At 43.5% G+C, this 22,342-nt stretch overlaps 1 protein-coding gene across 1 annotated transcript; it reads right to left on the reverse strand.

Moving 5' to 3' along the window:
- Positions 1-1,845: 1,845 nt before the first annotated feature.
- Positions 1,846-11,024, reverse strand: LOC120451375 (centrosomal and chromosomal factor). Its single transcript, XM_039635026.2, has one exon. The coding sequence runs from the start codon at positions 9,993-9,995 to the stop codon at positions 8,361-8,363; it is 1,635 nt and encodes a 544-aa protein (XP_039490960.1). The 5' UTR covers positions 9,996-11,024; the 3' UTR covers positions 1,846-8,360.
- Between the last annotated feature and the right edge of the window lie 11,318 nt (positions 11,025-22,342).

A 22,342-nucleotide genomic window follows, 5' to 3' on the forward strand; every position in this document is an offset into this window, starting at 1 on the left:
ATATTTCCCCGTTGCCTCTTTATCAGCCGATAATCAAAAACAACACAACAAAAACTGAGACTTCATGCGGCCATTAAAGACATATAATAAGTATAATAACAATACTTGTGCCCACATGGTCCGCTGGTTGTGCGAGTGCGCTTAGTTTCCTTTGGTTTCCCATATTTATACTACTCGTACTCGAATTTGGCCATATACAAATTTTTGTGACGCGCGGTAATTACGCTGAAAAACTCATTTGACGGGTCGCCCATTCAGTCGCCGATGTGTATAATTCGGTCGTAGATACAAGCGATAGCTGGGTGCACTTTTTGGTGTTCACATAAAGAAAAATCCGGAGAGTGTTGTTTGGAAGTTTGGAAGAACAAACCAAAATTTCACATTATAATTTCCATATACATATGTAAAGTCAACTTAGGCCTAAATAAACGTAATAACTATTCAAAGAAAGCAAAGCACAAACATGTGTAGTATCTTCTTACTTGACCAAAGTCTTCGCGTGGTTGTGTTTAAGCGTTATGCACAGTTTTCACTGCCAGTTTTTTGTCGTGTATTCATGGCACAACAGGCGACTCAGCAATAAAGATGACATGGGCATGGGGCGGAGTATTTGGGATGCGGATTGGATCGGTGCGGCTCAGTTGGGATCTGCTGGGTTCCAGGCAGGCCTCTAAGCTGCCCGCAGGCAGTCGGAAAAGGGAGAGGGCCGGCCATTAAGCGGAATGCCTAGCCTGCAGTCATTACTCATCTGAGCCTCTAGGGTTTCCTCGCATTCGACTATTGTCAATGGCAAAACAATGAACAGGCGGCCGGCATACAAATGCAGCCCAGCTAGCGGGGGGCAAACGACATGTGAGAGATAGCAGATACAGCCGAGATACAGATATGGCACAGCCATCAGATACAGACACACATGCAAACTATAGACTACAAACTATATGTATACACACAAGTGGGAAAGTATCCTAAGTATATGCCACAATTTATGGCTTCCTACACAGACACACTGTGGCCCCAAAAAGCAAATATGTATATGACAAGTCATAAATGCCTCAACCTCGCGGACGCAGTTACAGCCAAAGCAACAGAAACACATACTTTTGTTGTTGCGCAGGCCATAAAAAGACACAAAAATCGACTGACACATCGCTCAATAAACATAAATTATAATTTATTTAACTTTTGCACTTTGTTTCATTTAATTCTCAATGCTCGTTTCAATTCGAATGGGATTCGGGATTCGTTTGTTTATTATTTGTCTGCTTTGGTTTCGTCGGACTCATTTCTTTCGGCGGAAATTCAATGAAAAATTCAAGGAAAGGCATTTTTAGCTGGCTGGCTCATTAAAAGACTCGGCACGCACAACTATTTGAAATATTTTAATTATTTTCCACTCGCACACACATGTGCCTTGGCTATTTGCGATTTCGTGGGAGTAGAAGGTTATTTCGAATTATTTTTTAAAGCGATTTTAATTGCCTTGCCTGAGACCAATGGAAGTCTTTTTTTTTGCGAATGGGTCTTATTTTCCGGGGGGCTTTTCGGGCGCCGCAACTTGCCCCATCATCTGGAACCGGATGATTGTGAAAAGCACTTCACTGAAGTATCGAACTCAGGCCGCCTCGCTTGAATTATGAGCTCTGTAAATCCATAATTAAAACATGCGCCCCATGAGTGCTGATAGTGTGGCACAAATAGGCGGAGGTGGGGAAAAGGCGGGCCGAAGGCCTCGGAACAATGGCAAATACGTGAGGTGATATTTCATGCCATCTCCATGGAGGGAAGTACCTGGGTGAAGTCCCTGCTCGAAATTAAAAACCCTCATGCCAGCAAAACGCACTTGAATTTATTCAAGTTGCTCAAATTAATATTCAATTAATTTGCATTTTTATTGTGTTCGGTTCAGTTGTTCTTTGGGGTTTGCTTACGCATGCAGCCCAGTATTATAATTCCTTTATATCCATAATATGCTACAAATTTATTGCTCTTCTACTGCTTTATATATTTCTAATTTATCATATTTCTAAGTTGTTTTTTGGGTTTTCCATTTGTTAGGGGATTTAAATAATTTACATGAAAGTTCTTTGGCTCAATCTGAGCTGAAATGTTAATATATATTAAAGGCTATGTGAGTTGTTTGGATTCCTAAAAAATATCTTAAATAATGCAAATTTTAAGCTAGCGATGTGTGTATTGTGCAACAAAAGTGGCTAGTCATCTTGTATGTAGTTTGATTTTGTACATCGTTCAAAGTACGATGCGCAATATTTATGAATAAAACTACTATCACATTGAAACACACATATGTATGACACCTGCCGGGAAATAGAAACAATAATGGTTGCTAATTAAATATCTACACACGCAAGGCGAAAACTGAGACAATTTATATCCGATCATAATGCCGTGAAATTGTTCTGTAACTAAACAAACCCCGGGCAGCATTTCAGCAGGTTTGCCTGGCCTGGAAAGTCGATGTCTTGGCAGTTTGTCCAGATTATATTCTATGCTAACCATACTTTGCGGCATTTAAAAGCAGCGGAAATGCTGAGCAGATAGTGCGAACTTCCAGTGAATAAAGTGGCAATAGTTGTGTTCACAGCAGAATAAATATAGATCTATATCTGGATGGTTTCATTTTCGATTTTCACGCTCGAAATCATAAAATGTTAAATCAGCACCCAACTGCTGAAAACTGTTTTCGCTTCACATTTAGATGTAATCAGATTTTGCAGTAACGGCTAGCCATCCCCACCAAATATCGGATGGATTGCATATTTATTTCGAAACATATTTAATTTTCTGATGGCCTAGATAGTGGTTACGTAACGGCACAGGCGAATATGGTATGCTATATAGTATGTATATCTTTGTATCAATATGTTTAGCTGGCCAATTTCTCGCTGGCTTTTTGTTTTGGATTTGTTTTGTTTTAAGTCACAATACGGTTGGCTAATGCAAGTTTATGTACTTAGTGTAGTTAAATATATAATGGAATTCGTACGTGTGCGATGGTAGTTCATTCACCATTTATTGAGGTCTGTTCGTGTCTCGTCTGAGACCCAGTTTCGAGTGAAGTTTAACTACCCAGACACGTTGAATGGCTTCTTGCTCCGAACCCCTCTCCCTATATGTACAATCTCAATCTGCGCCAACGAGGCTTGCCATCTAATTCATAGTTTCAACTGTTACATTGTTTTTCGAGTTGGTTTTACCTAATAGTTTTCCTTATGTACCGCTCAAATCAAGGCGGAGCTGTGCGTTTTAAAATGAAAAGAAAACGTATAATTTAATTACAGAGTATATAATATAAAGTATGTATTGTGAGGCTGATTGCTGAAGGTGTGTTTTACTTTAAACTCCGAGAAATTGCCAGCCTTGAAACGCACTGTACCGATTTGGCGCTGCTCTAAGGCTACTCGTATAAGCGTTAATGCTTTTAATTGTTTTCTGTGTGTAAGTGCTTTTTAGTTCTTTGTTATTAGATATTTTGCGCTAGCTAACTAGTTTTACACGTTGTCATGTTTGTTTGTCGCTTGGCCAAGTCTAGAGTTTGTAGTTCAAGTTGGCTTTCGTGTTTCGTAGGCCTTTTAAAAGCCATTTGACCTTCCTCTCCGTTGCCAACTGCCTCCTTCTACTCTCTTGGCAAGTTCCAAGGCGGTCAAGTGTTTTGGCTGCGGCTCGCAATGAGTTTTTAGCTGCTTCTGGGCCACCCAAAAGCTTTCACAATTTCGCTAAAGTGGAGGTTATAGGTGCCTCTATAATATGGAATTAGAGAACTAGAAATCAATGACAAATCGCTTTTGACATCATCCAGTCCGATGACTCAGCGGAATAGAGCTAAAATTTACTTGCTAAGCGGCGATGGAAAAAATTCGAAATTCCCATTTTGGGAGCTTAATTATTTATACTTTAACAAGGTGTTCTTTGGGTTTGGCATTTGCATTTTTCCGCGCAGAACCATTTGTATAATATCGCATTTTGGCTTGTAGTCGTCCTCACACAGGGTGAAGTGAGTTGAGTGGAGAGAGAGGGTTCAATTAAGTGCCATTAATGTGCCTTTTTAATTAATCATTCATTTTTTAATTTATTTAAAGTCGCTGCTCAAATCCCGCCGTCTATCTCACTCCGTGTTGCGCATTCATGCATATAAATTATGATAATTAGTTAGTTACAGCTACCGCCTGACAATTTAATACATATATTTGCATTCGTTTTATTTTCATCTGCTATATTTTTTAATTAAAGCTTATTAATACTGTCGCTGGCGGTCCACCCCAGGTCGTATCCTGCGCCCAATATAGCCCCATTTGGCATACATATGTATTTACTTTTACACTTAAAACTATGGCTGTAGCTATTACCGCCCTGGCAAGCAAGCATGATAATCACGAAAAGCCTAGAAAATTTGTAAATGCCTTTGCTCTGTATTTTTCTGCTCTTTCTGCGTTTGTCCGCTAAAAATGTTTTAATTATATCAGAAATGATGTAGCGCGCTTGGCAGCAGATTGAGTTTAACCCAAAAAAAATCGAGCAAAACGACGAGACATAAAACTACGCGATGACGACAAAACCGGTTGCCTGGGCTTGAAATCGGAGTCGGGGTCTCCGAAGCGAAGCATCCGATGTCTGAAGTCTGGGAGTGGAGTCCCCTCCATTCTATCAGCTTTATGACCAGCCTCAACGAGAGTGTCCTCCGCTCACATTTTTACATTTTCTGCTTTTTTTGTGGCTGCCACTAAGCCCCCTGCCACGCTCGTCACGCCCACCAAGGCCCCCGCCCACAGACAATGTCTGGTTAGACAGCTTCCGACGCTGTGTTTCTGCCTCGAATTATTTTATATTTATTTTCGGCGCTTCAGAACCGTCGACGCCGCTTCCACTTGGTATTTGGTTACCCTGTTTATGCCCGGCGTGGACTTCGTTTGATGCGCTTTGCGTCATTTCAGTTCGAGCAGTACGAGTGGAATTTAAAAATAAACCACTCTTGCAACTGGGTGATTCTGTTTTTTATGCCTTTGCCTTTTATTTGCATGTTTTTCCTCGGCCGCTTCGGTTTATGTATTACTCTGCTATTTGTTTGCATTAAGGGCCGACTTATTGGGTTTATTTATCCGTTAATGACTTTTAAATGGCGCTCGACTGCAAAAAACACTTCCAAATAAAGTCAATTAGAGGGAAAAACCTTTTAGTTAAGCTACCACTCCTGCATTCAGTCTGCATTCAGTTAGACTAAGCTGCTAATCGAATATGGACATCGGAAATCACGTTTGACAGCGACGAAACAATTGAGTCACAGCGACCTGATAACTTCTAGGTGGAATTCATTTGAATTTTTTTCTATAACCATGCATTTGCGAGTCCAAGTGTCCCTATATAATTATTGCATGCAAGGGCAATACAGAAAGGCCGTATTACCAATTTGAATAGACACATATAAATTATGCCAATTTATAAGCTTGCTATAGGTGTCGTCCGCCTTTGTTGAAAACAAAGGGAAATCTAAGCGATTGGCGGGTACCACAATTCCTATAGTAAGATAATCCACAAAAATACCAACCCTCGAAGTAACCACTTGATAAGTAAGCTCATTTTCATTTCAGGGGAAATGTGTCGAGTAACGAAAGCACTCAAGTCTGGCACTCAAGGAACCGGCCATTATCTGCGATGCCCACACATGGAACACTAATTAAATCAGATGCGAGTGCGAAACCAAAGTGCAGCTTAGTAATGCCAGACGAGACGAGAAAAGACGAGACGAGCAGAGCGGTACCTGGCCAACGCGGCAACGGGGCGAATTGGTGACGACAATGGCGATGACCTCGCATTCGAATTGGGTCGGTGGGGTGGAGAGGTTAGAGCGGCCATCACTCTCCCGCATCACAGCCGCATGCAAATGGCCCCAGCAGCTGATAGTTGATTGCTCAAACGAAATGAAAACAAACAACCGACGCTGTCAGCTGGAGAAGCGGTCTCTAATATATTTTAATTACACTTGTGTGAATGCCGCCGGTGGCAATTGAAATATTTTCCGTCTCTAATCTACGACCAATTTAATATGAATTGAATAAACGAATAGATGAATCACGCGGAGAGTGCGGTGCCATTCAGGAAGCGATGCCTTGTTCAGATTACGCGTGCAAACGAGATTACTTTCTACGGAAAGTGCCGATAGACGGGTGATGTCTAAGGTTTCTTGTACCAGATGCTGTTGGATGGGCTTCGAAGAAGGATGGAGAAATTGAAATGTGAGTATTACTAATTGGTAGATGTGCTCAAAATCCGGATTCAGTTATTATTTCAGCAGAAAACTACAAAGTGGTGCGTCCCTATAAAATAAAAAAAAAATAGTCCTAGAAAACCAAAGGAAATGGCTCGTAACTTGGGCGAGGTATGAATTAACATGTGGTCTGGCTATTTATCCAATGGTTTCGTCGTGCTCCGATTGGGTCTGACGTCTCTCTATGTTGAACCTCGAGTGGATTGCAACCGCATGGTCGTGGAGTAGAGTAAGACTTGTTTGGATGTAGGGCAGCCGAAAGCGGTAAGATGAGTCAGTGCTGGTCCCCCGGCAGATGATGTCGTTCGTTTAAGTTGAAAACTCTTTTTCGGCTTAATAAATTCAACGATTGCCGCGCTGACTCCTCAGCGGGTTTCCCTGCCCATGCTTAAATTAATCAGCTTTTTGCTTTCCGGAACCAAGAAACGGAGTGCAATCAATATAGAAATTAAGGTAAAACCAATTCAGCTAATAGCATCTCGCGTTTCCTGGCAACTCGAACCCATTAGAGTTTTTTGGGTTTTTTTGCGTTTTTACCTCGCAACAAAGACATAACGTGGAGCCGTAATCACTGATTTGTGGAGGGAAAGGCGGGGAAATTCAACCAGAGCCACAGCAAAGGCAGTTTGAGTATGCCGCTGTAATAAATGAATCTGGAGAATGGTGGTGGCTGAAGCTAAGTACAGTGGATTTTAAAGGTTCTGCTGATGGCTTAAACAAGAATTTCCCAGCTCATACCGTAGCCTCCTATTGAAGACAAAGGCGATTAAGCGGAATAAACCGGCGTCGTGGAATAACTATAAAGTGGAAAAGATCATTTTCGATTGCGAATCTTGTTGCCAGATTTTGTCCTTCAGCAGCTGCCTTAAATACATTAATATATTGAAAGTTATCACACATATCTCTATTTTGATCAAAGTTCAAGTATTTTTTAAGGGTGAGTACAGCGTTGCGTCCGAATCCATTATTACCCACATACACAGACACAGCAATGTCTGCTGATAGATTTCAAAATTCGTCTCAGCCCAACGGTTTCCCATTAGCAAGGGACCCCTGTGTGCCGAGGTCACCCCAACCCGCTGCCTGGTCCTCCATCAATGACAATAATCAATCACGGCTCACCGCAGAGGAGGAAGCCATGAGGTGGAGCAGAATGAGGGAACAGCGAAGCTGAAAATCAAATCAAGGCGAACACAGAAGAGGAGTAGATGGTGGGAAGTGTGAAAAGTTGGCCACAAAAGCCGACGGAAAGAAGAGTTTTCTTCGCCGCAGCCAAATCACTTGAACTATGCTTATCTCGCTCTCTACTTAATTGAAAACACAATTTTCTTAATTTTTGCATATCTCGCTTCAAATTACGTTGCATAATTTTGAATAATATTTATTCGTATTTTTTCTGTTCCTTTTTTCTGCTTTACTCTCCTCTCTTTATTGTTCGGTAATAATTTTTGCTTTTATATTTTCGTATTCTTTCGGTAAATGGTTGTTATAACATTTTGTTGATTTTTAATTAAATATGCGTATGTTTAACTTTTAGCAATTGTTTGGTTGGATGTTTTTGCCGTTTTTGTTGTTGCAGTTGTTGTTGCAGTTGTTATTGTTTATGTTGTTGGTTTACACAGAGCGGTTGCTGTTGTTTCTTGTTGGTTGTTTAATTTAAATTAAATTAATTACTAAAATTATTTTATAACAAATATCACTACAATAGTTTGCATTTTTTTGTTGTTTGTTTTTGTATCGTTTATCAATTACTACCATTACTAAAAGAAAAAAAGATCGCTCATTTCCTCTTTTCTTACCGTCGGACAACAATTTCTCATAGCAGCTAGACAGAATTTAGTTTCATCTCTTAATATTTTTAGAGTTAATTACTTTTGATTCTAAAAGCTTTGAGGGGTGTGTATATATAGTACTGTTTAGGGGAGGATCTATTGGTTATTCCTTGAGGCGGCTATTTCATCGACGCGTACTTGGTAGGCGCCTGTCTCATGTGTTGCAAGTGGCTTGTTGCTGATGCTTTTGCTGTTGCTGCTGCTGATGTTGCATTGTCCTGGTTGCTGCTGCTGCTGCTGGTGCTGCATCACACGTTGTAGCAGGAGATCTGCGGCAGGTGCTGGAATGTGGGCGTGGCCGCCACCGCCGTGGCCGCCGAGCTGAACGGCACAAACGAGGTCTGTCCGGCGGCAGCGGCGGCGGCTGCCAAGTTGAGCGAGGCGGCCGCCGCGTACGGGTGCATCCGTTGAGACCGTAAGTACTGGCGGTACTTTCCGCTCAACTTGTCGGTGGCCGTGTTCACTGCTCCCGTCGCTCCCGCACCGCTCACCGCTCCGCCTCCGCCCACCGACGCCGACCCCACCGAGGCTCCGGAGGTGGGCGTGGCCGAGTAGAGGCGCATGGGGTTGGTGTCAGGGCCGGCCTGATAATTGCTAGGAACTGTGGCCATCGGCGAGCGGTCCATCAGCATGGACGTCGCGTCCCATGGCGGCGGAGGTAAGCAGTGTTGCTGTTGCTGCTGCACCTGCGACTGCGACTGCTGCAGCTTCCCCGAGGCGACCGCCGTCTGTCCGTAGCTGCCGGAGATCATGGCGTCCCGCTTGCCGCCCCCTGCACCGCCACCACTGCCCTTGGCTGCGTACTGGTTGTGGGGGTGCAGCATGTGGTGGGGCGTGAGGGCGGTGCGGGCGGCCAGCGCAGCCGCCAGCTGATCCCACTGGCCGGCGGCTGCGGCGGCTATCGAGGCCTGGGCCGCAGCAGCCGCCGCTGAGTTGGCTGCATGGCTCTGGCTCTGACTCTGGCTCTGACTTTGGCTTTGGCGTTGGCTTTGGTTGCTGCTGGCACGTTGCTGCTGTTGTTGCTGCTGCTGGTGGTGCTGCTGTTGCTGGCGTACCAGACTAGACTGTTGCTGCGGATAGTGGGCCTGCTGCGACATCTGCGACATCTGCTGGTGCTGCTGTCGCAGTTGCTGCTGTTGCTGTTGGTATCGTTGCTGCTGTTGCTGCTGCTGGGCGCTTGTGGCCGCCCGGGCTCCACGTCGCGCGGCACTACTGCTGGGCGCCGTGGCTACCGCGGTACCGCTTCCGCCTCCGCCCAGGGCCGCTCCGCTGCTCAACGAGCTGCTGCTCACCGCCCGCGCGGTCGCATGCATGTTGTTCACGAACGGACTGCGCCGCTGCGACTCCATCTTGCGGAAGTAGCACGGGTGGATCATCAGCAGAGGCTCCACCCTCTGGCCCGCCGGCGGCTTGGGCTGGTTGGGCAGTTCGTACTCCACGCTACAGTCTACGTGAAGCGGGATGCTGTAGTCCTTCTGCGACGATGGAGCGGGTGCTGCGTTGCTGTTGCTGCTTGCAGTCTGCTGCTGCTGCTGGTGTTGCTGTTGTTGTTGTCTACTGTTGGCAACGGCGGCGGCGACCTGCGTTTGGGTCGCCGCCGCATGGCTGTGGCGCGAGTTGCTGCTGGTGTTGGTGTTGGCGGGCTGGTGGTGATGGCGGTGGTGTTGCTGCTGCTGCTGCTGCTGCAGCAACTGCTGCTGGTGGGCAGCTACAGCGGCGTGGTACATATGTTGCTGCTGCTGCTGGTGATGATGCTGTTGCTGCGTCTGGCTGTGCTGCTGTGGTTGCTGCTGCTGCTGTTGGTGCTGCAGGGCGGACAAGCCCGACATGCCGTGCGACAGGGACGACATGTCGTAGTTGGCATAACAGGCGGCCATCGTCATTGCTGTTTTCAGGGGCTCTTTTAGCTTATGCTCTCGTTTCGGTAACACAGAATTCGCTTTTGGTTTGCTTATTTACTTTGATTTAGATTTTTTAGCATTTTCGTGCGTTTTTCGCTTTCTTCACTTTCGAAAAAATTCACTTTTGTGGTTTTATTGGCACTGGTAATCCAAAAAGAGCGGCTAACGGTAAATTGCCGCAGCAGGTAATCCGTGAGTTGGTTGTTGTTGTTTTTTTTTTTTGTTTTGAGATAGGAGGAACCTTAATCCATATGTGTGTTTGCTTTGCTTTGGAATTCGCTTTAACCCGTATAATATTAGCTGCTGTTCGCGTGTTTAACTTTGTTTCGTTACGTTTATTGTATATTTATTAGCGTTTTAATCAGTCTTTGTTTGGTTTTACATAAATGCAGCGAACAGTTGGAGCTGCTGGGTGAGTGTGAGTGCGAGTGGTTGCGCGTGTCGGGGTGAGTGAACAATCCACGTGTGATTTCAGTCTTTTTGCCCGTTGTCGCTGGCTAACTTAACCGTTGGTTCTTTGCTACTCCTTGTCTTTTCATTCGGTTATGTTCTGTTCTTTTTGTTCTCGCGGGGGGTGAGTTCGCGGAGTAGGTAATTTGTTAGCAATAGAACTGCCGAACGAACGTCTCATCCACTCCGAAGAAAAACGCGATCTGAACTGAATGTGAGTTTTGCTGCTGCCGCTGCCCAGTCTCTGCCTTTGTCTCTGCCGACGTTTGTAAGCGCTGAGAGTTTGCTGAATACGGAGAGCGCAAGAAAAACAGCTGTTGGCCAGACGCCTACGCCCGTGTGTAGGCTTTGCTTTACTTGTCTTTGTTGTTGATGCTTAGTTGTTCTATTACTATTTGCCACCGTTGGGTTTGTATTTGGACTTTTAACTGCGTGTTCACCTTCGACGTCGACGCGACGTTATTTCTTTTTGACTCTCCTCTTGGTTAATTACGTGCTACAGACCACTCTATACCTCTGCCGATGTCCGCACGATTCGAGCTCTTTAAAGCGACTGACTCGAAACGTTCGGCACAGCTGATGTTCCGTCACGTATTCAGCAATCAGACTGTTTCAGAAGCGAGCGCAGGGGCATGGTTTTTGTTGCTTTCCCATATAAATTGCATTCAATGGCCGCTCTCTCTGTGGCTGTTCTCTCTGTGAGTGCGTGTGTGTGTGATACACATTCAGCCATGTTACTACACGGCGGCCATCTTTACAACTGCCATGGGCGAGATAAAGCGAGATAGAGAGGCGAGAAAAAGAGCGAGAGCGCACATTATTTTGTAATACGATTTCTTTAACAGTTTTAGTGCTTTAATTTTTTACGGCAAACATTTTTGGGAGCAGCTTTATGGGCTCGTAAAAGCAGATGGGGTCTAAGGTGGTTAACGGCGAGTTGAGAGCTAATTGAGACTAAAAACGAGGAGTTGAATAAATCTATCAGCGGCACCTGGCTGAAATGGGAATGGTTTCTTTAACTTCTTTTCTAACTCTTTGGTTTCAGAACTGACCAAATAAAATAAACAAAAGCAGTGAACGTATGATCTCCACACAATTGCCACAAAGTTCTCTGCACCTTCGAACACACCTAGTTCCTAAATATAACGATACCACAAATACCCCAAGAACCTCTCTGGTTTTGGAATACGATAAGCATAACTGCGCACTGAGAGACTTTCTGCAACCAAAAACTCAAACAGACAGCGATATTAAACATTTCTGCACTAAAAAATAAGCAATTTAAGTCAGGAAAGAAACCTGTCTCGCTCGCACACACACACTGCCCGACTGAGAGAGAGTGAGAAAGCGGCTGGGAATTACACACATTGTAATAAATAAGGAAGGTCGTTGCCATAGCAGCCGCCGTTGGCGTCGTTTTTTCCCCCAATATTGTTGTTGCTGCGAGAGAGTGTCTCGCTCTGTGGAGCTCATTCAGCAACTGCTGATAACAAATCAGCTGTTTTGTTGTTTGGGGAGGTGTGTCCGTTTGCAAGTGTGTTGGTGAGTCAGGCTGCCTCTCTTGGTACATATTTCTTGTTTTTTTTTTCCGCAAAGCATATGTTGGTTGGAATAGCTGTTGCAGCTGTTGTTGTTGTGGGTCTGGAAGTTGTTGCTGTCAAGTAGCCATTGCATTTGAGTGTTGTTCCTATGCAATGTGGAAGCAAAGTGGAAACTCATGTGGCGGTTTTAATCTTCAATCATCTTTTAATTTAAAAAATTAAACTAATACTTTTTAATTTCAACTTTAAAAATGCCATATATCTATGACCTCGATTTCGTAGATTCATTTGGTGGAAAGTTAACAGTGTATGAGTCGTGGAGACAAGTAAACGCATACATGTATGTACATATATACTATTGTTGAAAAGCATGCATGTTTTGCAGCTTTCCTAATTTCGTTGCAATGGTTCTGCTAATGAATAGTGTTCCATGCATCTGGAATTGCGGATGCTCTCGGTAGTCTGGTTGTGTGCCACACTAGTGTTGTTGCTTTCTTGCCAGTTTTATGAAACTGTTGCTGCTTTTAAGCCTTTTTTTATTGGTGCCTTCCACTGTTTTATTTGTATGGCTTTTGGGTCTGATGTTACTGCTGTCGCTGGTTTTTGCTGTTGCTACCAGCTTTGGTAGCACTCGTGTCTCTCTTTGTCTGCTTATGTTTGCTCTAGGGTATCCTGTGCTGCTTTTTTGCTGTCTTTAGTTGCTTTCGGGCTTGATGTTGCTGCCGTGGTAGTGCTGCTTGCGTGCTTAATGACGAGTCGGCCGTATTACAGTTTGATTACGGGCCGCCAATTTGGAAATGACCGAAATGCTCGAATTAGCGGGCATGCTCGCTCTGCTGTTGAGCCCATGGCTCAACCGCAACCCAGGCGAACGGAAAGAACGAACAAATACGGGCAGCAGAAACAACAAATTGGCCAAGAGGGTCACCAGACAAAACACTAACTGCCAACTGCCACGACGAAGACAATTCCAGAAGTGGCATAGAAAACTACGAAATTAGAAATTCCAGACATAATTTAGATAATGATTTACTCAAGTCGGGTTGGTTGAATTGCAGATTGAAAAAGACGTTTAATCAACTCTCAAAACTGCTCAAAATACTTTTAATTTCTGTTACATTGCAGAAGTCAACTTGCAACTTGTATGTATAATACTTCTTAGAGATGAGTATGAACGCAAGTCAGTTGTAGTGATGGGTTGATCAGGTTGTAGTTATTATAGTAATCACAGTTCCTTACTGTGAACCATAGTCAAAGTAAATTGGTGTTTACGATCGAGTGTCGCAATCTTCAGAAGTGAAATGTATTATTTTGTACTATTTTAGGACAGCTCTATGATAAAATTCAGCATGCTTGTTTGTCCCTAGGTTTTTCTTTTGATTGCCGCCAGTTTTGGGATCTGGCATTCACTCATTAAATCGGTCCAGCAAACATTTATTGTTCCTCTAGTCTCTGGCATCCTCTCTTTTTCTTGGTGCCTGGTGCTATCGCCCTGCTCTTCGGACTACCTCCTGTTCTTCCCTTCTGGCATATCGAAGCCGTAACTCAACCGCCTTTCTCCTGCTGAAGCCGAAGTCACGGTCCTCCGGATCCGTTCTCCCTGGCCCAGTCGGCCGGTCTGTATGGTGAAACCTGTTTGCATTATTAAGTAACCGCTAGGCGGCAACTGATCCCAAGTGCGACCGGTTGCGCTGCATGGCTTCTTCCTAAGAAAAGATTGTGTACTGTGTTTCGTCGTTTCTATTCCCCGACGTCTGCACGAAACTTTCGTTTTTTATACCCGGTACACGGTAGGGGTACGGGTATATGCTATCTAAAAATTACACACCGTCGACCATTTTTTTTACACTTTTCCACCGGACCATGAACTTTCTTGAAACTGTGCATTATACAGATGGTTTTTCTAAAAAGTATAAATATCTCATTAAAATCCTAGTTTAGGTGCACTTTTCGGAAAAAATCTGTGATGTAAAAGGTGAGATTGTTTTGTCATTATATCACTTTATTCACTATTTAATCAATGCTCCTATATAAATGTGGAGTAAAACAAGTGTTGCACATTAATAAATTACTGAAAGAAAAAGGGCATGGAAAGGGGATTACTTATAACGTGGTAGTGGGTCTGATAAAATCCTTTCAAAGACACAATGATGAGGCTTTTTAAGGCGACTGTGTGTAGGGTATCTGTTGATCGAGCGGAGCGATTAGGCAGCCCATTTTTGTGCGCCGCTGCAGTTGGCTGTCCGTTTGTCTGGCCCGCTTGTTAATTCGAAATAAAAACAGGAAAATTTACTTTACAATCTGTGCTAAAATCGTAAAATTGTACCCGGCCCAGGGGAGCGGCAGTTGCTGTGACGTGGCTGTTCCACGTTCAGTTCCGCAGGTAAGACGAGGCTGCCGACGAGGCAGGCTAAGAGGCACGGTGCAGCCCGGCGAGGTAGGCTAATCCGCTTGGGCATGACAACGCCGACTATTTGTTCTGGGGCCGGATCTCTTGCCTCCTGCCTCCTGCCCCTGCTTTCCTTCTGACCCGCCGTCTATCCTGTTCTGTTTGCGGTTCCACGTTCTCTCGTACTCTTGAATTCTCGGGCCGTGCCTAGTTGTTATCTCTTCTTATTTAATTTTGGTTGCCATTGCCGGAGTTGCTGTGCTGTCGCCGTCTAATCTCCTCGGCTGTATCATCACGAACTTTGTATACCCGGCTCACCAGTTCATCAGCTTCTCGGTGCGAGAGCAAGCCCGTTGATTGATGCGTTTCCCATTCGGAATTTATGCCCTGGACCATTTGGGACAAGCGTTGAGCAATTCATTTTTTTTTCTGGCCAACGGTCCTTGCTGGCCTTCTCTGCTGTATGCACCTCAATCCGTTTAGAGATGTCCACTCGGCCACTTTACCGCTAAAAAAGCTAGTTGTTGAAGGACAACGCATTTCAATGGTTGCAAACATTTGTCAATAGGATTAATGTGGTCAAGTGGCAGCCGCTAGTTTTAATCATATTGTATGTCTATTGGATTTTGAAAAATAATATTTGAGAAATAATTGCATGAGGTATGCTTGATGGCAGGTAGTTTCAGATGGCAATTAAACTGTATTGTATACTTTGGTGGAACATTTGCTTCATATGTTGTTCTTAGATCTATCTTCTTTTGAGCTAATTATCTTCTGTAGAGCTTTCATCAAAATCTGCTGAGATGACAATAATCAAACTATATACCTAGAGCTGACAGCCGCAACTCCTTTTCGCTTCATGGTTCATATCGTATTAATAGATGTCAGTGGCCATCACTGATCGGATCCCCTCCAGCTGTAATCAGCTTGATCAGAAGAGCGATACTCTGCCCGAAACATCAACCGCAGCAACATCCACTGCGCAACAGCAGCAGCACCATCAGAAGCGTCTTGAGACATAGACTTCGGCTGCCTTGGCGATGGCGATGCGGACGGCGTGCACGTCGGAGGGAATCTAAATTGCTAAATACCTTTTTATGGTTGCTGGCAGTCCCACTGTAGCGGGGCTCCTGCTGCGGAGCTTTGGTTTAACATTTTAAAATGTATCTTGATATCGCCGGCTTTCGCAGCAGCGATCCATAGTTGCTTCATAATGTATTGTATGCATTTTGATTTTCCCTGAAAGCGAACTACTCATTCCTGTGATTCATCATGGGGCTATTGCCGTTTTTGGAAGTTACTCCTTTTGGCATGTTTTTAATAGCCCTGAGGGATTTATTCATTTCCATTGTCCTCTGCCGTCCAATTTCGATTGCCATCCAGTTATAAACAATTTCAATTATTTTTTCCGTCTCCTTTTCCTCGCTCGAAATTATGCAACTAATTGCCGGGAATGCAGAGCATTTGACTCCCGAAACGATGTGTTCCCTTTCTCATCTCCAGTTGGTAGTCAGCTGGCAAATGCATAATTAACCTGACCTTTGTTCACCGAAAATAATGGCCAAGAAAGGAACTAAAAGAGGGTTGGCCCAGGGGTATTTTAGGTCTAGGTATTTTTTATTTTCTGCGAGGATGGATTTCACCACCATTTAGTTCTCGCATCATGTTTTTATTGGAAAAGCTATTAAACGGATTCCGCTGCAATACTTTTGATGAACTGGACCCCGGAATGTCGTTCAAGCTTGGGATCTCAAGAACAAAGCAAAATAATGTGAGGCAAAAACCTAAGGCGTCCACTTGGGCAAGCAAGTATATTTAAGTCCCTTGGCATTTCAGGAACTTCACGTATAGATACCATATATTCAATCCAGTTGCCTTTTGTGCCAGCCAAAAATGATCTTTAAATTGGAGGTTTTGGTTTCGATAATGGGCTTCAGTATTTTACGAATCATTTTATGTTTTTAATGTTTAAGTTTAAGTCTTATCAAGAAGTCAAGAAACTGAATTAGAGCCCTTTTGTGGTAAAAACAACTAAGCTGGTTTCCATTTTTCAGTCTCAAATTCCTGAATCGCCCCTTTGATGTCTGTCCCAAATAAATTCACGATGCCAATGGTGTATGTTAGTCGTGATAAGACTACAAAGCCCATTTAATCCCAGCCACTCCCCAAATTAATAGAAGTGCAACGATTTCGGAGCCCGAAGCGCTGTTCTAAGTTAGGGCCTTTTTAGAGCACATATCTTAATTAACTCGAAAATAATAACAGATCCACTCGAAAGACTCCATAGTCTGTTGCCCTTACTCACATAATATAGCCAGCATTTTTCAACAATTATGATATTCTTACGTCGAGGCGATAAAAATATATAAAAAAACAAGAGAGAACGCTATAGTCGAGTTCCCCGACTATCTGATACCCGTTACCCAGCTGGTGGATGTGCGAAGGAGAGTCTTAAACACTGGCAGTTTTTAGCAATTTGTGGGCGTTAGGGTGGGCGTGGTAAAAATTTTGTTTGCAAATCGATAGAAATTTACAAGACTAATACAAAAATGAAAAAATATCAAAACATTTTTCAAAAGTGTGGGCGTGGCAGCTTTGGGCGGTTTGTGGGCGTTAGAGTGGGCGTTGCAACATGAATCGACAAACTTGCGCTGCTTCTATGTCTTGGGAGTCTGTATGCTTAATCTCAACTTTCTAGCTTTTGTAGTTCCTGAGATCTCGACGTTCATACGGACGGACAGACGGTCAGACGGACGGACAGACGGACATGGCCAGATCTACTCGGCTATTGATGCTGATCAAGAATATATATATGTACTTTATATGGTCGGAAACGCTTCCTTCTGCCTGTTGCATACTTTTCAACGAATCTAGTATACCCTTTTACTTTACGAGTAACGGGTATAACTACTGAACTTTACTTTAATTATCTAGCATTTATTTTAAAGAGCATAGACAGTGGTTCTATATAGACTAAAGATTTTAAAAACAAACAATTACCACACATTTTTTTGTAAAAATCACGAATTTTGATTTTCGGAGTCTGTTTATTCGGCCTCTAAAGGTAGTTCCCCTCTTAAGTTCTGTAAGAGCATTCCCTTTTCCCCTATGCATTTTTCCCCTTTTTGAACCTTGTTATTGTTTCCACTTGGAAAACACATTTTTAAGACATTTAATTAGCTGCGACCCAAAGTTTCCCCGTTGAGCTGCATTTGGCCAATTCGATTGGAGTCTCGAATTCCAGTTATTGAATACTCGCGGGCGGAAGCGGTAGGGGTTGGAAAGCGGGTGGTGGGCTCAGGTAACCCTGCATCCCGGTTGACATTTGGGGGTTGTTTGGCAGCCCTTGCCCTCATGTCCTTATCCATATTTAGTTGCCGATGCGGGCGTAATATACTTAAACAAATTGTTATACCCGTTACTCGTAGAGTAATAGGGTATACTAGATTCGTTTCTAGAAGCGTTTCAGACCATACAAAGTATTTATATTCTTGATCAGGATCTGCTTTGGCCATGTCCGTCTGTCCGTCCGTATAAGCGTCGAGATCTCAGGAACTATAAAAGCTATAAAAATAAGATTTGGAATGTAAACTCCAGAGATATAGACCCATGGTGCCACTTTAACGCCACCCAACAAACCGCCAAAAACTGTCAGTGTTGAAGTCTCTCCTTCGCACTTCCACTAGCTAAGTAACAGGAATCAGATAGTCGGGAAACTCGACTATAGCCTTCTCTCTTGTTTTCGTTCTTGATTTGCTTGGATATCGGTATTAGGGTAGCACCTGTCGATCAAACCACACTCGCAAAAACTAGTAACATGCTTATGTCTAATTTCAGGTACATATAACATTTTGGGCTCAAGCACTACGAACCAAACGCTTAGTGAACATTCAAAACTTAGTGATTTTTCTATAACAATTATTTTAAGTTGTACGGGCATATTTAGTGTGCGTATAAATTTTTGTTTTGCCTTTTCTTATGGCCCACACAGTGCCAGTTTAAAATGTACTATAACTTATATGTACGAGGCCCTTGGGTAATTATTCTCCGTTCTAGATTTACAATTTCTTTGCGTGCACCACCAATGCAAACGTACAAAATGTTCTTTACAGATGGTGCGCTCGTTGGGTATCCAAGGGATACAGGCTGTGGATGAAATGTATTTGGCAGCGCCTGCGTCTCGCATGGCACGCTATAATTTAGCATAAATTGTCCATGCTGTCGAGATTAATGTATCTAATGACCTGATTTGCTGACTTACAGTAATTTCCAGCTTACGGCGCGCCAGAGAATCGCCGACACAAACAAACCGAGTGGTTTTTACATGTTGGTTCTTAACGTACCCTAGCTACCTGCAGTTAAATTTTGTTCGCGACCGGTTTCCAGGAAGTGTACGCCAGATACACGAAAGAGGATACATATCTCTGCGAAAATACAAATATCCCTTAGCTTGGCCTCTCCTACGGAAATGAATTTCCAGCCATTAATCATGCGTCCAATAGAAGTTTTTCTGGCTAGCTCCTCCGATAGCCAAGCACTTTTTCAGCCTTTTTTGGCCAAATTATGGGTTTGCTAATGTAATGAGCACCAGGTTTCTGGGTCTGTATGATGGAATGGTGGGGATTTAGGATTATGTGGTTGCTAACCCACTTTAAGTGCGCGTTTTTCGCTAAGATTTTATTTGAAAGCAGTTGGGGGTTGTTAAAATAGCGAAATTATCTTGAGGTGTCCTAGCTTAATCTGCTTGAATTACTAAAAATTGATTAAATCAAAATCACGATATATTCGATGAATACCAATGTACAATGAACAATGTAGATAAATTTAGAAATTTACCCTCAATTTATTCCCAATCTTTACTTGTGACGAATACCTTTCAGGGAAAGGGAGTGCTGGGTAAAAAAGCATACTCTTAATGAGCAGTATATGAAGAAAGAGGTATGATTTCAACGTAATTGTGGCATATCGAACTGGATAAGTGGATTTCTTTAACCATTTCTTAGGCTTTGCCAACGCATCAACCACAATTTGGCGCTCAATCATTTGGCTTCATTCGCATTCCCGCTGCACATTCAAGCGGCAAAGGGGAAAAAGGGGGCAGGACGAGGCTAGATCTCCGCTTACAGAGACCCCAATCCCAAGTGAACCAAATCGAATCGAATCGCATTGAGTGGAAACGAAGCGAATGGAAATCAAATGAAAACGGGAATAAAACTCATTGCACGGCCACTTGAGATGCCTTTGACGGCTGTCGGTCGACAGCTCAGCTCGAAATAATGCACTAAAAATAACTCTTGGGAATGAATCGGATTGGATTTGAGTTTAAATTTCAATTACATGTCCTTTTTTTTTCTTCTTAGTTTGGTTAGTTGTTTATTCATTTCTTTCAATTGAAAATGTTAAGCTTATGGCTTGGGCAGACGTTATAGAGCCGCCTAATTCAACGGTTGCAAAGCACGGAATGAATTCGCAGTGTAACAATCCGAATTTAATTTTATCTTTTGCACACCCCTACTCCCCATCACTTCCTGTTGTGATCCAATAACAAATCGATGGCGGCGATAATTTCCACACGCAGCTGCTGCCGCTGAGCTGCATCTATTTATCTTGCTACCCTTTCCTTACCCAGGTCCGGATTCCCCTGTATGCGAACATGTTTCTCCCTTTTCTTGCCATTTATGTATTAAGCCCTGAAGTGCGATATTGCAGCTCAAGTGCGACGGCGGGGAAGGTTGAGCTTTTCATTTTGCGAGCGGAAATAAAACATAAACATAAAAGTATCTCTTGGATATTTAATGATAAAGTTCGCCCCTCTTTCCATTATTAACCCCCCCAACACCATGCCCGCAGTCGAGTGTGTGGTTGGCATTGTTCATCGCTGCCACGCCCCTAGCACTGCCGCCCTCGAGCCCGGGATTGTGAGTTTTGCACGCTCAGCGAAAAAACAGGAATGAGCAACAAAGAAAATAAGGAGCGAAAGACAAAACGGGAATTGTTGAAAGGAAAAACGCATTAATTACGCTTTTTCAGCATAAAAAGCAGAAATCGAATCGAACGGATGTGCCCGGGGTGGTTTGGGCCGGGTATTACTTTTATTGCCTCTACTGTTCCCAAAGGATACTCCCAGGACACCCAGTACCGACCCATTCGGCCTGGTTTACCGCTTGATTATGCGCACTCCATGGATAATTTCTGGGCGGTTCTAGAAACTATCTCAGGAACTTTGGCCAACTGTCACGCTCCATTAGCTGTTGTGTATAGGCACGGCGACGAGGGAGGGGAAGGACGGACCGGAAGTAAGTAAATGAAAGTCGACAGTTTTCAAATTAACCGATGCAATGACAAACGCCAGGGCAACAAAACTCAACAAACTATCCAGCACAAGCCGTCGTAAAAGAAATGGAAACAGAGCGAGTGCAAGAAACCCAGGTCGGGCAGCCCGACAACCGTAAATACTCGAAAAGGACGACGTGGTAAGGTAAAATTGTTACCGCCACACCTGTTACATAGTGCGGAATATAATTATAGTTCCTGAGATCTCGACGTTCATACGGACAGATAGACAGACGGACAGACGGACAGACGGACATGACCAGATCGACTCAACTATTGATCCTGATCAAGAATATATATACTTTATATTGTCGGAAACGCTTCTTTCTGCCTGTTAAGTACTCTTTAACGAATCTAGTATACCCTTTTACTCTATGAGTAACGGGTTTTTAGTCATCATATCAAACAGTCTAGTATTTTCGCGTAAGCTTGCTAGCTATGTTTAGTACTAATATTAATATTTTGGCGGTAGCTGTCGCAAAGTACTGCCGCTGCAACTGTTGCGAAGGGTCGACTGTGGGGAGGGTGGGTTAAGTAATGTTGGCAGGAAGTTGTTGAAAATCAAGCACATCAAAGTGACTTGGACGCTGTTGTCGTCCCACCCCTCACGCCGTTGCAATATCTCCGACTTCAGACCGCAGGCCATCGGCAAAAGGAGAGATAGGGGTGGGAGGCGGGGTGCTCAAACAGTTGCCCCGGGTGGCGGGAGGAGTTGCAAGACTCATTAGCATTTTTTGCTGGCGGTTGGCTTTATTATGTGCATGTTTTCCCCGGCCTCTGTTTTTTATTGATTATTTATGCAGTCTCACTTGCGGGCTGTAAATCGTTTGATAACACGCAAAACTGGCTAACTGAAAGTCCCAAAAAATGTGCCTAGAAGGTTAACATGGCGACGTACACGTATAGTGACTATCGTAATGGAATTTGTTTTTGGCCCAAAATTCGAGTTTTAGTTTAACGATGGGTCTCGGATGTTACATACAAAGGGATAACTTGAACTTGGAGTGAGAACTACTTGGTTTATGTACATATGCACCTTTGAGATGGGAAAGCCCAGGGGTATGTGCCGTTTTGTAGCTCTAATTGTAGCCGTTACTTGTAGGCTATAACTAAATTCGTTGATAGTACGTAAGAGGCAGAAGAAAGCGTTTTCGACCATATAAAGTCTATAAATTCTTAATCAATAGCCGAGTAGATGCCTAAACTTAAAATTTTCATTCAACCTCCGTCACCGGAAACTCTTCAAATTTCAATTATGAAATTTAGAGTTAAATTGTTTTTATAGTCACGAAGGGCTTCAATAGTCTCAATTAAAATCAACAATGCGAGATAACTAGAAGTGTCACTCGAATGACCTATATTTAAATCGTGGACCTCTTTTTTATCTTCCTGCCTTTAAGTTCTTAAAAGAAGTCTGTCAAATTTTTCATGGTGCATAGTGAGTATCTACCAAATACCGAGGGAGGCTATCTGTACAACTCCCGAGCAGAGATCCATCACATTATTCTTAAGTTTATCACCTTGTTTTCCTTGAACTCGATTCGATCATATCGTTTTCTTTTCCCACCATTTGGCAAACTGCGTTTGCCATTGTGAGTTTCTGTCTTTAATGTTAT

This window comes from Drosophila santomea, chromosome 3R (assembly GCF_016746245.2).
Source record: "Drosophila santomea strain STO CAGO 1482 chromosome 3R, Prin_Dsan_1.1, whole genome shotgun sequence".
In the NCBI taxonomy this organism is placed as follows: Eukaryota; Metazoa; Arthropoda; class Insecta; order Diptera; family Drosophilidae; genus Drosophila; species Drosophila santomea.

Coding starts and splice junctions, on each gene's coding strand:
- LOC120451375 (XM_039635026.2), bottom strand. CDS start 9,995: ATGACGATGGCCGCCTGTTATGCCAACTACGACATGTCGTCCCTGTCG.